Raw genomic sequence first — 14,606 nt, forward strand, 5'->3', positions numbered from 1 at the left:
ACTTTCTGGCATTATCTGATCTTCTGATTCTGCCAGAAAGTCTTAGGCCTGTGTCTAGGCATGCTCTCCGAGGCTGAAAGCAAGATGGCTGCCATGTCAAAGCCTGCAGAGGGGGGGCGGGGTTGATAGCTTTGTGAGCTGACTGAAGACTGATGTTGAACGAAATGTCATCTGGGAACAGTTTGGGATAGGCTGACTCTGAGATGGGCTGGGTAGTGTTCTTCCAGGAGGTTTTCCCACTGACTGGCCCGCACATGCAGTGGTGGCGGGTCTGCTTTTACCACACTTGCAAAATCCAGCTATCCTCCTTGCAGGCTTTTGGGGTTTCAGATTTGCAGCTGGTTCTCCCCTTGCTGTATTTTACATTCCCTCCACACACAGTACGCCTGCTCAGTTCATGGTGAGCAAATGAGGAGTGCGTGTTCGCAGCGTCTTTCGTGAACCACCCGCTCTTTATTTTCTGATGCTTGAAATGAACTTTTCCCTCTCTCTCTTTCTCTCCCCTCTCTCTCCTTTTTCTCTCTTGCAGCTTGGCAGTGACCTTGGTGGGGGAATTGGAGGAAGCCCTGCAGTAAGTGCCCACCATTCATTTTTAGATCTTGTAAAAAAAAAAAAAGCTTTACACTCACTCCCCCCTGCCCCAGGCACTTGCAGTTTTGTTTAGCAAAGTGTTCAGTGCTGTAAATGGCTAAAATCCAGTGGTTCGTAAAACACCATTATTTCTGGGAATCCCTAGGTTAGGGTTCCCAATACAACCTCTGCAAATGCCAGGAGATTCAGGGGGATGGTGCCTGGGGTCAGTGGAGTTTGGGAAGGATGTGATGCTTCTTCTGGGTGATGCTCTAGGCTGCCTCCCCTGTTCTAAGTGATCATTACTTTAGAGACTAGGGGATATTCCTAGAGCATCATGGTGCGGAGGCCATTTTTTCTTGCACTCCTCAGTTCCTCGGGAGTGGGAAATTGGGATCGTGAGTAGGTAAATGGGAGGCTTGCCCCAGGTGAAAACTAGAAATGGTCCAAGTCTCTAATTTTGCAAGGCAGAATCCTCAGGTGCACCGTGTGTTGAAGCATGCATAACAGGGAGCAGTAGTATGGTATCAGTTATCTGCAAGGCATATGCAAGTTGTCTGCCTCATTTCCTATGATCTGTCAGCCAGTTAATCATGGGGCCCAGGGCAGGGCACCTTTGCTGGGCACCAGATGCTTTGGAATGCCTTGCTGCAAAAAGTCTTAAGGAGCCAGATTTCGGGGTATGAAGACCTGAGCAGTCCAATGAGAGCGGCTTCATTTTGTCTGTTATCCCACTTCCCAGCTTGGATTAAGATGTCTTTGAGCTTAGCTGTGCTAAAATCAAAGTGGAAATGAGATCGCTTGACTGAGCTGGGGAGGAAATGATGTCAGGACTTGGGGAATAAAAGGAGTCAGCAGGCAGGAAGAGAAATTGGGCACGTGCCCTCTTCGGCAGCCACGTCTCCACATCTTTTAGCTCTTGACAGCTCCTGGACTCTGGCATCCCTGTTGTCTGCTGTTCCCAGCTATTTGCAGTTTTTTTTTTAAAAAAAATGGCTGTAATGTGGCACATGCTCAAAAACTTACAAATGAAGATGAGTTCCTAGAAGCTGATTAGGTTGTCCTGGGGCTGAATTGCTCGCTCAAGCACACCCTACCCCTTCAAGAGATCTCTCCTGCCCGAGAAGGCGAGAGGACTATTAGTGATGATTTTGAAGATAATCAGATAGCAAAGGTGATGGGGAACGATTGCGAGGATTAAGTCCGGGAGTGCCTTGGAATGCATATGCATTATTTAGAGCTCTTGATAATTCAGCGAGCCTCCTGTAAAGAGCTTTAAAATATTCACGATATTGCGCGGGTTCATGCTTTATTTAATAAGGCATCTGCTGTGTACGAAATGTTAACCCTTGTACCTTTCCTTCCGCAATGATTTCCAGGTGGGACAAACCTTCATACCCTCGTCAGTGCCTGCGACCTTTGCTCCTTCACCGACCCCAGCTGTGGTCAGCAGCGGCCTCAATGACCTCTTTGAGCTCTCCTCCGGCATCGGCATGGCGCCTGGTGGATATGTGTCCCCCAAATCGGTACGCAAGACCAATATGGCCCCTGTGTAGATTCTGTGTGTTGCACAACAGTTTCCCGTTCTGCTTTCTTGCCCCTTCTGTTCAACTTGGCTGAAATCAAGCATCTGAGATTTTTTGCTGTCTTTGCCACAGGGCTAAAATTTCGCCCAGGCCCGCCCCAGCTTTTCTCTCCACGTCAACATTAGATCTCATCAGGGCTGGTCACGGTTCCCGAGCCAAGCTCTGCTCACCCCAGATCACTGTTTCCCTCAATTCTTTGCCAGGTCTGGCTGCCAGCAGTGAAGGCCAAAGGACTGGAAATCTCTGGGACCTTCGGCCACCGGCAAGGACACATCTATATGGACATGAGCTTCAGCAACAAAGCTCTGCAGCACATGACAGACTTCGCCATTCAGTTCAATAAGAACAGGTAAGGGCAGCGGAGGACTGAGTGGATGCACCCCGGCAGCCTGATTATATCGTTATTGACTGAACTGTTACCTCCCTGCTTTGTGTTGGAAGGATCAGGGCAAGAAATAAGTTGTCCACCCACACCCACCTGCTCGTTTCTCTCACTTTGTGCCTGATTCATACTCTTGCTTCTCGTCTGAATTGACAAACCGAGAGAGAATTGCGAGTCCAGTGGCAATACAAAAAACAACACGCGATATCTTACGAACCACAAACTAAACTCGAAATGAATCTAACCACAAACTAAACTCTCATTTGAATCTGCCAAAGCAGGTCTTGTGATTACCAGAGGAGATTGGGCACATTTCCAGGAGGTAGGAATGCCATGGTTGCAAGGCACCTTTCCCAATGGTAATCATTGTCAGAAGGCAGCGTCCTCAGAGGGGGGTCTCAGTTCTAGATCACAGAAAGTTACAATTATCCCAGCCCCCATATACAGCTTTTAAGAAGTTAACATCAACCCCTTGAAATTAACCTTGGGGGGGGGGGCGGAAACAAGTAACTAGTGGAATTCTTGTGACACTGGTGGAATATGAAACCAGCCCTAGATAAAAGCCATGATGGTGTGTTCTGGATCAGCTGAAGTTCCCGACTTGTCTTCAAGGGTAGCCCCACATAAAATTCATTGTAGTAGTCCAGTTAAGAAGTCACCAAGCACGCTCAGTCGTGACAAGGCTCTTAGTTTGCAGCTGTGGATGAATTGTAGCTTTCAACCAGGGGACTGTGACACTCAAGCTTCTCTGAAAATGGCATGTCTACTGTGAACATCAGTTCCCCTCATCCAGGGTCTGTGTGTGCTCCTCTTGGTTTCTCTTTAGCAGTGCCTCGTGAGCACGCCACAAAAAGGTTTCACATCCTAGGACACGCTCCAGGCTCCTCAGCAGCCATGTAGAAGTTCCTTGGCCAACAATTCAAGAACCAGTGGAACGATGTTTAGAGTAGTGTGGACTTGGGTTCAACCACCTCTCAGCCGTTCGTTTCTCAGAGGAAACTTGGGCCAGTCACTCATCCTGACTTAGCTTTTCTTAGAGTTGTTGTAAGGTAAAATGGAAAAGGGGAGGGCTGTGTGGGCACTGCCGTGATCTCCTTGAGGAGAAGGGTGGAATAAATATAATAATGTGGATAGCTTTCCTTGAAGGTAAAAGGGCCTGAAGGGCTATTTCGGTGGCAGCTCCATGATTACGGAACAACCTCCCCAGGGCAGTGCCTCACTTTTGATCTTTAGAAGGTGGCTGAAGACCGTTTTTATTTAGAACTGCTTTAGAATGTGGTTTTAAATAACGTTTTTAATGTGTTTTTATGTCTGTTGTAATCTGCCTTGCGTATATCGTAAGGTAGAAGGGCGGCTAATAAATGTTTTAAATAAATAAGTTTGAAAACCATTAGTTCAGGCAGCCGTATGCTGGTAAGCCCCGTTTTGTTAAAAAGGTCAGAATGTGAATTTTAAAGAGAGGAGGAAGGGTGGTAGAGCTGCGCTGGAATCTACGGAGCGGGGTATAATGAATAAACAAAAGAGTGTGTTGCACAGACGTAAGCAAAGCTTATGAGAGCCAGCATGGTGTAGTGGTTAGAGTGCTGGACTGGGGTCTGGGAGACAGAAGTTCAAATCCCTGCTCTGCCATGAAAGCTTGCCAGCCAGCCTCAAACCGATCACAGGGGGTTTGTGAGGATAAAATGGACGAGGGGAGAACGTTCCCCATAGATGAGAAAAGTGGGGTGTAAATAAATAGATATTTGTATAATTTATTTCTCTGGCGTGTTTTCCTTGCGCTCGTGGTTTCTCCTTCCTCCACTTTATCCTCCTGATTCCCCCCGTTTGTCTGAGAGAGACTGACTGGGCCCACACCTTTCTGAGTCCTCTTCTGTTCATTCTGCAGATTTTTTATTTTATTTTAAGCGCAAGGCATCCAAGGCCCTGCAAATAATCCGAGGCTAACTTCAGGGCAAGGAAGCGTTGAGCCAGACTTGAGTGCGGTCTGGAAGGCAGAGCGAGAGGTCTGGTTCTCTGCCGCTGCTGGAGAACGGCAGCTGCCGGGAGCCACCTGGGAGAAGACGCTAATGTCGGTATTCAGAATAGCTCTCCGGAAATTCCTCTGTACCAACCCGGCTCTTTCCCTGTGGACGGATGAGAGGGCGTTGCAGGCAAGCGGTTGGCATAATGTGGGGGAGAGATCATGCCATTGGTCAGTACAGCCTGACGATGTGAAGCTTCCCCCTCCTGCAACACCCCCTCTAGAAATCCTACAGTCAGCTTGTTAGAAAAGGTCTTTTATCTTTATTAAGTTGGCTGTATCATCTGCCCCCACCCTGTAGCCTCCGGGCAAATGACAATGCACGAATGCTTTTACCCTACCCCCAATACCGACATCTGAATTGAACAATCTAGACTATGCTTTGGCAAACCTCTGGGGAAAAGAGAATAAGGGAGCTAGGCAAATTTTCAGTGGCTTGGGAGAGTTTGGTGAAGGAAGAGCTTCCCTGTTTTTCTCAACAGACAGTCCAGTAAACCGTAGGGGGTTATGCTCCCTGAATCCTCTGGTCTTAAGCAGCTGGATTCAGGTGTTTGTGAAGTTGCTTTTGCAAACCAGTCTTTTGGGGTTGCCTCGGCTATCCAAAGCCTCCAGTCTACAACACAAAACCCTGCATTAATAGAACTCCAAACCTTGTGGCAAGCAAAGCTGGATGCTGCGAGCTGCATAAATTATCGTCCCTGACACTGGTTTGTATGTATTTGTATAAGTCTGCATAAGTTATTCTGCAATCTTTGGGTGGGGACCACAGCAATCATCTTCTCTCCCTGATTGCTGGAAATCTCTTAAAGCTAACCCTCTGCCCACCATCTGATTTCAACAGACACAGGCCATGCATTTGCAGTCACGAGGACTAGAAACTTGCTGTGAAAAATCCCCAGTTCTTGGGGGCCAGAATTCTGCTCCCAATTCTGCGCTGTCCATTCTTGCAGAAACCCAGAAAACATTCTCCCCTCTGCAGCCTGTCTTATGTCTGATTAGCCTTGCAGAATTAGAAAATGAAATTTAATTTGGAGGTGGGGGGAGACTTCTATTGAAATTACTGGCAGCCTTTTTGAGGAAAGCTGGATCGTAGTGCATACGCTCGCTCGGGCTGAATCCATTGGGAGGATCTTTCAGGCAGGGCTCTTGGCACTAACAGTTAAGCAAGACGAGCGTGCCAAGTTCAGGCTTGCCTGCTAGATTACATACGAGCGAAACCCTCGGTTGGAGGGACACATCTCTGCTTCTCAGTAGAACCTACTCTCTGTAGAGTCTCATTCCTGCACTGCTACTTTTGAGCTCTCTTGTTTGGCCAGAAAAGCCCCAGAGTTCGCTGTGCAGAGGTCTTCATAGGCAGCAATGCCTGAGTGAATACCAGGTTCTGGCTGCTGCATTAGTTCTCCTGCCAGGGAGCTGTGAAGGAATGCCTCATTTGTTTGTCGTTTCTGCCTCCCAGATGCAAATGCCCAATTTTATATAATCAAGCAGGCATAATAACACCCCAGTTATCAGATTCCGTGGTCTTGGTCATAAGGAAGTTGCTTAGCAGTCAGTTCAAGAGAGGCAAAAAGAACTGCTTTATGGAACTCACAGCCACACGATGATGTGATGGCTGTTCATTCAGATAGATTTTGGGGGGAAGGGAGAAAGGCGAGAATTAGATTTGTGAAAGAGGCTACCTCTTTTCAGTGGATAGTAGCCAGTGGCACAGGTCCATCAGTCTGCAGATCTTGCAGATCGGAGCCTTTTTGTCCCACTGCAGCCTGCTAAACTTCCCTGGATTGTGCTCTTTGATGGGTCTGCAGAGAGTCTCAAGAAGAGCATAGGGTGATATACCTGGGAGAAATGGAGGAAATCTCTGCCTCTTCTTCCAAAGGCTTGAGTAACTTTAAGGCTTTACAACTAAATGCCTAGATACCAGGCATTATATGCAGCTGTCTTAGAAGAAGCTGGATCCTAGGTGCACCTTGCTCAGTATGGTCTTCTCTGGTTGGGTACTCTAGGCCAAGCTAGATGGACCATTGTTCTGCTCCAGCAGGGCAAATCTTTCTGACACATTCCTTCCTCCAAGGGCTTCCAGCCTGCAAGCATAGTTCTCCCTTCCTCTACATTTCCCTATCAACGACCCTGTGAGGCAGATTACGCTGACACTCTAACCACTATGAGATACTGCCTTTTTGTTTTTTTCTCTCTGAAACAAGACCTGTAAGATTCTCCCAGCACTTTGACATGCCTTTTTAAAATCTTCTTTTCTCCCCAGTTTCGGAGTCATTCCCAGCACTCCCTTGGCCATCCACACTCCACTGATGCCAAACCAGAGCATTGATGTTTCCCTTCCCCTGAACACATTGGGGCCGGTCATGAAGATGGAGCCCCTGAACAACCTCCAGGTAGGAGCTGTGTGATTGAGGGGCGGGAGGAAGAGGCTTAGATTTGGGGGAAGAACAATTGCAGAGGTAAGAAAGAAATGTTGCTCAGTTTCAGAAACTTTTATTTTTGAGGGGGCATTGTTTCTCTGTCTACTAACCTTCTTAAGAAAGTCAAAAAGGCAAAGTTGCTTACCAATGAATCTCATCTCTAAAGTTGCCAGATTGCATCAGTGTCTTCAATATTTGCAGTGAAAGAAGTTGGCACTTGAATGCCTAAAGAAATCCAGAAATGGAATGTAGTGACAATTTTGGCTGCTGTCAAAGATACTCCTTTAGGAGAGTCTAGTTCCTAAGTTTTTATTCTATATAATTAAAAAAATCTATGCCAGCTTCTCAGTAAAAGAATGTATCAAGTGGTTTGGAAAATAATTGGAAAAAAACCAAAACCAGTTTTAAAATCATGAAACCAAACGCCTAATGCAGAAGCATGATGGAAAAAGAAAAAAAAGAAAAAATCCTAATTGCCAAAAGCAGCTGGGAAAAAGAACGAGTTTTTCTAATGCTTTCAGAAGGTTGCCACCAAGGGCAGAGGTAAATGAAATTCCTGAAGGGAGGGTGTTCTGTGACTTCGGGGCCACTGGAGAAAAGGCCCTGCTTTATTTACATCTAAGGTTTTGTGCATCCAAGTCTGTGCTCCAGTGCAAAGCCGCAGGGGACAGAAATATTCCAGATGCTCCTAAGCATGAGGTCTGGTTCTCTTTGCTACCCGAGATGAAAGCTGGCAGGGGACAGCTGGCTCCTAAAAAATTGATGAAGGTGCTGGGAAAAAAGCAAAAACACCAACCTTCCAGTTACCTACCGAGTTGGTAGGATTTTTTGAGTTAAGCACAAATTCAAAAATCTGTTAGCCCTTCAGACGGAGAGCCCTCTTGCTCCTATGCAGGCCAGCTTATGGCTCCAGACTGGGCAGGGGCTGTCTGAGCCGTGCTTTTGTAGTGAAACCTGCTGGGCAGCAGCTTACTGAAGACATCGTTTGCAGTCAAGTCTACCGTTAGGCAGAGAGAGGTGCGCTCTCTGTGCTTGAACAGTATGCCAAAATACAGATTCTCGTCTTGTGGTGACTGCTTACAGGATCTGCTGTATCAGACAGCCTGTTTGCAGCAACAGCAGGCGGGTGTTTCCAGGAAGCCCACATAGAGTATAAAAGTAACAGGCCCTCCCCTATTGATGGTAGCAGGTGTTCTGAGCTAGACTCCAACCAGAGGTTCCGCTTAGCAACCCTGGCCTCCAGATGCTGGGGGAACAATGCTACATGGATCCAAGTTTGACCTAGGGACTCTGCTCTGTAAGGAACATCAGCAGTGGTAGTTCTTTTCCTGAAAGCCACTTGGGAAGCTGATTTTAGGTGACAAGCGGAATCAACACACAGGCTGCTGGGACTCTGTGTTGTGCAGTTCCGTGGCATAGCAGCAGCTCCTTCAGTGAAACAGCTATTCCAGGAGGGGAGAGTGGTTTTTCCCAGTTGCCTCCCTCCTTCTGCAGACTCCCAGTCGGTCACCTCTTACTGTTCCTTCCAGTCTCCTGACCAAAGAAATGTGATTTCTGGAGAGAGGAGGGATAAACTGCAGCAAGAGTGTGAAGGTGGGGAAGTTGCCTTCCTCTAGTGCAACTCAGCTTGCGTCCCCTTGGATCCCAGCCTCCGGACACCCATCTACCATCTGGTGTCCCCAAGAATGGCACATATCAATTCTAATCAAGTTCCTGTAGAAGCAAGTACCAGAGGCTGGGGATTTTCAAGGTTAACTTTGAATCGTGCCTGGAGACAAACTGGAAGCCGTTGCCAATCTTTGAGCACCGATGAGATGTGCATTGCGTCTGTAGTGGTCAGCGGGCTGGCTTCCACATTTTACAAGTCTGCTGGCTCCTAGTGGTGCGGCACGCACCACTGTTGCATCCTTAGCATCATTTTGGTGCACAGAAGGATCGCATCCGTAAGCTGTTATCTCCTTCCCCACCCCATGTGGATGTGCCATCAGTGTCTTCTCATGACTGCCAAGTCTCCTTTATTAAACCTGCAAGCCAACCTGCTTTCTCATTTGGCTCTTACGTTCTGCGTCCTGATGGCTAATTAATGAAGCTTCAAGCAAACAGCTTGAAATAGCTGTGCTTTCTCAGTACCACAGGCTCCAACTTGGCACTAAGGTGGCAGAGATGCAACTGCTAATTTGGAGGGAGTGAGAAAATACTGAGCTGACAAGTCCAAAGATTGCAACCATTTAATCAATAATCTTAAAAGCTGTGGGGATATTCAATTGACATGGGGTTGGAGGTATACCAGCTTTCTGGGGCCAAAGGTAGGGGTAAAAATATATTAATAATTTTTCATAAATAAATAAGCTTGCTGTGCCCCCCCTCCCAGTCACCTTGAGACCCTTGGTCTCTGTGTTGGCTACCTAGTTTGTTAAGACAAACCTTACAGTCTGTACATCATAAAATCAGTGTGTGCAAATTATGCCGTTTGGGCCCTGCGTGCGCGACAGATGCAGAAATCCAGAGGAGTTAGCCATGTTAGTCTGTAGTTGCAAAATAGTAAAGAGTCCAGTAGCACCTTTAAGACTAACCAACTTTATTGTAACGTAAGCTTTCGAGAACCACCGCTCTCTGCGTCAGATGCATGCTTGCAGATCCATGCATCTGACGAAGAGAGCTGTAGTTCTCAAAAGCTTATGCTACAATAAAGTTAGTTAGTCTTAAAGGTGCCACTAGACTCTTTACTAGATGCAAAAAGCATTTGTTATTCATATCCAGTGTGTCTTCTCTTGTGAAACTTAAGGCAATGTCTGGAGGGGGGGTAGGGACCCCAAGTCCACCGGTGGTGGCAGGGAAACCCCTGCTCCCACCCTCTGCCCCCTGCTACCACTCACCAGGCTGCCGGGGGAGGGGGAGAGGTGGGGGAACAGGCCTCCATGCATGATGATGTCACTTCCCGGAAGTGGCATCATTGCACTGCCTCAGGAGCGTGTGTGAAGACAAAGAATAAGGTGAGTGCCATGCCCCCCCCCCCGGCACTCACCTTAAGGAGGAGGGTAAGGGGACCTGGCAATCCTAGGGGGGAGCATCTCAGGCATTCTCCCATCCATTCCCATCCTTCACCCATTCGGTGAGACCGCTTGGCAAATGTACTGTCTGTTATGTCAATGTCAAGGGATGTGGGAATGGGTCATCTCTTCCTTCCACATGTTCTCCAGCTCTCAATGACAGAGAGTTGGGTCTGGAACTTTGCATCCTGAATGCTTGCAGCCAGCTAGAATTATGAGCCTAATGTTAGTCCTGTGGCCTTTACAAGCCCAGGACGAAGATGGAGCCTGTTCAAGGTACTTTGTCACCCTGAGCAAGGTATACCCATTGCCTCCTCCTGCATCCCTGCTAGCTGTGGCTTGGCTTGGGGCATAGCCAGCAATGTGTTATGGAGCCAGGGGCATTGCCCATCGCCAATAGCTCGAGGTTAATTAAGGCCTTGTGAGATTTGTAGGTGCTCTCCTCTTTTTGCCAACCCAAGTAGTTCCTTGGGTATCTTCCCTGGAGAACCAGTCCCATCTGAGGGTCTCCCGTACTCCATGCTGAAATTAAAATCCTGAGCCAAGGGTATGTAAGTTCTGCAATGTGCACAAATACTGCATATTAACTAAAATACCATGGCACGTGTTTTGCATTTTTTAAAAAAAATGGTTTTGCATAAGATACTCTGGTTTTGCTAATGTTGAGGAGAGAGGCAAGGATCTCGAGAGCCCCGGAGTTCCACCCACCCCAACCACTGAACACATTGTTTAGCCCGTCAGAATAACCATAATGATTAGCAGCATGACTTAAATAACAACAAAGGCTGAGATTTTCCTGTATCTGAATTCTGCACCCTTTCCTACATGCTCAGTTCTTTCTGGTCTCTTTCAGAATTGCAGTGTTACCCAAATTACGAATACCAGATGTTGTGTTCCGTAAAAATCCCTCACACACATCCTAATTTTGTAGCAAAGTAATGTGTGTAATGTTGCTGGCTGTGCATTCAGCTGTGTCCAATGCTTATTGCGTAGTTCCAATCAGAGAATCTGGCGCTTCAGGAGAACGGTTCTCAAGCCAAGGTTGTTTTTTTGCCACATCAGCCAGAGCTGCCACTCCAAGCAGCACAGTTGTTGTTTTTTTTAAAAAAGGAGTTGGAATGACATTCAATACCGATGTTTTCTGGGAAGGGGATTCTCAGCTGAAGCCAGATCTAAGCACATTGAGGGGATGTGCAGTTACTTTCTACCCTTCCTCTAATGGTTCCATTAATGGTACTAGCCCACCTTGGTTCTAATCTACTAAATCCTGAGCGGACTGGGACCAGCATATCTGCGGGACCGCCTCTCCCCATATGTGCCCTGGAGGATGCTTTGATCTGCTGATAAACAATGGTCCCTGGCCCCAGGGAGGCTTGCCTGGCATCAACTACAGCCAGAGCCTTCTCCATCCTGACACCTACCTAGTGGAACTCTCTGTCTGTAGAGACCCAGGCCCAGAGCAATTTACTCTCCTTTTCCCAGGCCTGCAAGACAGAGATATCTCGCCAGGCATATGATCAGCTTACCTGGCTACTGACTCCACCCAGTGGGATGTGTTGGTTGGGCCAAGAAATTGTAGCTGCCCCTGCGGGTGATCTTTTACTGCACAGAATTCGTTTGTTTTTATGATTTTTGTAGTTATAACTCTGTTGTATCTGCCCTGAGCCCACTTGTGGGGAGGGTGGAATATAAGTCAAATCAATCAGTCAGTCAACGAGTACGATAGAATGGAAATCACTCCGCTGAGATCTCCAGGTGGGATGCTCTGATCAGCTTTGGGGAGGCAGTTTCCAGGTGTTGCGAAAGGGAGTCCCCTCCCTCAGCATCCTTGATGCCACTGCGTGCAGAGAAGAGTGGTGCTTTGTTAAAAAGTAGGAGGTCTCGTGCCAGCTGCTTGCCCGTTGGCGCATTTGCTGCTTCATTGCTGTACAACTTGGCTGCCCTTTTCCACAGCCGGGGGAGCTACCACATGGAGCTATTAGAGACCTCGTGGTGGAGAGCCAAGTCGGAACAAGTTAAGAGATGAAAGGCAGGCCACGGTCAAATCCTCTCTGCGGCCGTGCTTTTGATGATCTTGCCCGATTGTGGCCCCTGGAACCGCATGTGGTTCAGGCAAAACAGTTGCCCTCAAACAGAACATTTCTTCCTTTTCTTGCCAGCACTGTTGAGGAATTCGGTGTGCAGCAGGGGATCGCTGTTTTCCCCTCTTCCTTTTTTCTTTTACCACCCCCCATCCAATGCGAGAGCAGCTTGTCCACACAGCTGAGTCAGTGGAATTAGCATGTACAAAAATATTGTTTGCAGAAGGGAGGGAGGGAGAAATGTAGATGTTTTAAAAACGAACTTTGATGCTCCCATTAGTGTTTTTTTGGCTCCATAGTCACAGTTGTCCTTGTGCTTCAGAAGGTCAGAGAACTGATGAGCACAAAGGGTAACCTTTTTCATGTGCTCTGTTACGGTCTTGAAACTAATGATGTGATCTTTCTATATTTCCATCTACTGCATTTTGATTCTACCTTTAAAGACTTTAGAGCACCGTATTTGGTTTTCCCTCCCAAAATTGTCTTGTGAAGTGGATTAGACTGGGAACAGAGTGGCCAACCCCAGGGTCACACAGTTGGGGACTTGAACTCTGTTTTTCCCATTCCAGTGCTCTAACCTCTTCAGCCAGTTTTGTTTAGTGGTTAAGAGCTCAGGACTGTAATCTGGAGAGCCAGGTTTGATTCCCCACTCCTCCACTTGAAGCCAGCTGGGTGACCTTGGGTCAGTCACAGCTCTCTCAGAGCTCTCTCAATGCTCTCTGAGCCCCACCCACTTCACAGGGTGATTGTTGTGAGGATAATAATAACACACTTTGTAAACCGCTCTGAGTGGGCGTTGAGTTGTCCTGAAGGGCAGTGTATAAATGGAATGTTGTTATTATATTATTATCCCACTGGGTCTCCCAGTGACCCCTTAGCCTCTTTCTCCAGACAGGAGTAGGAGAGAACAGCCATGGAGTGGATCCTTCTGAGGACCCATCAGGAGCGCTTTCCCTCTTTGGGGGGTCTGAGAAGTGATGAGAGGAATATCCACGTGATAGTGACAGAGGGGAACATTTTGTGCTGGGACTGGCTTCAGAGATTAGCTTGAGCCCTCTCATCCCCATAGTTGGCTCTACAGTTGTCCTCTGAGAGGGTGAACTTAGCAGTAGCTACAGCATGCTACTTTGGACATGGGACGGGGGCCAGTCCCATCATTCTCCACCCCCCTCCTCAAAGTAAACCATCTTGTAAAAACTTGCAGACTGCCCGTCTAGAGCAGCAGTTCCCAAAAGGATCTGGAGAACCACAGATGCTCATGATGGGAAGAAATGGGTGGGGGGTGCTTCTCTGTAAGTGAATATCGATCAAGATGGGTAGCCCTGTTAGTCTGTCTGTAGCAGTGAAAGACAAGCAAAGCAAGAGTCCAAGAGCACCTATAAGGCTAACAAAATTTGTGGTAGGGTGTGAGCTCAAGACAAAGCTCAAAACAATGCCTCCACCTGGATTGAATCGAGACTTAGGCTTCCTGTCTCATTAACAATGCTAATTTCTCCACATCCACTACCCCTCTGCATACCAAATCCAGTCATGCCTGCTATTGTCATTCACCAGTTATTGTCATTCAGCATCTGAAATCACTCCAAGATATAAGGGCAGGTGGACTCACATTCTAGATGTATCTGAAGAAGTGAGCTGTAACTCACAAAAGCTCATACCTTACCACAAACATTGTTAGTCTTATAGGTGCTACTGCTCTTTTCCATTGTAAGTGAATATGTCTTGCTCAATTTTCCCTTGCAGTGCATAGCTGCAGAAAAGTGTCAAAATATATTAGCAATATGTAGTATACAAAGAAGAAGAGAAGATGGTGCGGGGCGGGGAGCAAGATCTGAATAGACAGTATTGTAAGAGGAATACTTTCTTTCGTAAAGACCTTTCCCTCTTGTCTGTCTGCAGAATGGTATTTTTAGGTTGGCCCTCTAGAACTCTACACACAAACTTGCTCTCAAGTGAGCTAGGAAGCTTGACTGATCTCTCTGCTTTCCTATCCACTTTGGTCAGTTCTAATAGTAAAGCTTTTGTTAATCTTAAAGCAGTTTGATGTTCTGACTGCTGCAAAGGCATTCTGCCAACAAGATGATGGTTTGTTATCACCAGGGTCCAACAGACCTGGCTTGTGACCCACACATAAAGACTGTGCCCCTGGAATTGTTTACAAGGCACAAGAGACCCATGGCAAACACTCCGCATAATGACTCTGCATGGAAGACTTTCCCAAATGGAGGAAGTTAGGAAACCTCTGGTCTAAAGGAGCATCTAAACAAAACAGCCAAGCAGGAGTCACAGTTTCTTCTCTGCAGTGTGGTTTGAACAGGGCCCTGGGAAGAGTTTTGCTTCAAAGACACTTGTGAAACTGCTCAGGTACAAAAGGCCAGCTTGGCAACTTGATATAGTCACGCCAAGGAACGGTTTGTGCGAATTCAGGGCCTTGCTCAGTTGCTTAGTTAGGCATTACCTAACCAGATGGCAACACGTGGAACAAAAAAGCAACAACGCC

General features: G+C 47.3%; 1 protein-coding gene across 2 annotated transcripts in view; it reads left to right on the forward strand.

Moving 5' to 3' along the window:
* The window catches only part of AP2B1 (adaptor related protein complex 2 subunit beta 1), a 95,810-nt gene that overhangs the window by 56,605 nt on the left and 24,599 nt on the right, over positions 1–14,606 (forward strand). The window contains exons 15-18 of one of the 2 annotated variants that reach the window (XM_055001285.1): positions 530–571; positions 1,950–2,096; positions 2,360–2,505; positions 6,819–6,948. In XM_055001285.1, coding sequence (XP_054857260.1) covers positions 530–571; positions 1,950–2,096; positions 2,360–2,505; positions 6,819–6,948 — 465 coding nt within the window. The remainder of the gene's footprint in view (positions 1–529; positions 572–1,949; positions 2,097–2,359; positions 2,506–6,818; positions 6,949–14,606) is intronic. The other variant, XM_055001286.1, reaches the window with a different exon arrangement.

The sequence above is a fragment of the Eublepharis macularius genome, chromosome 17 (assembly GCF_028583425.1).
Source record: "Eublepharis macularius isolate TG4126 chromosome 17, MPM_Emac_v1.0, whole genome shotgun sequence".
Taxonomy (NCBI): Eukaryota; Metazoa; Chordata; class Lepidosauria; order Squamata; family Eublepharidae; genus Eublepharis; species Eublepharis macularius.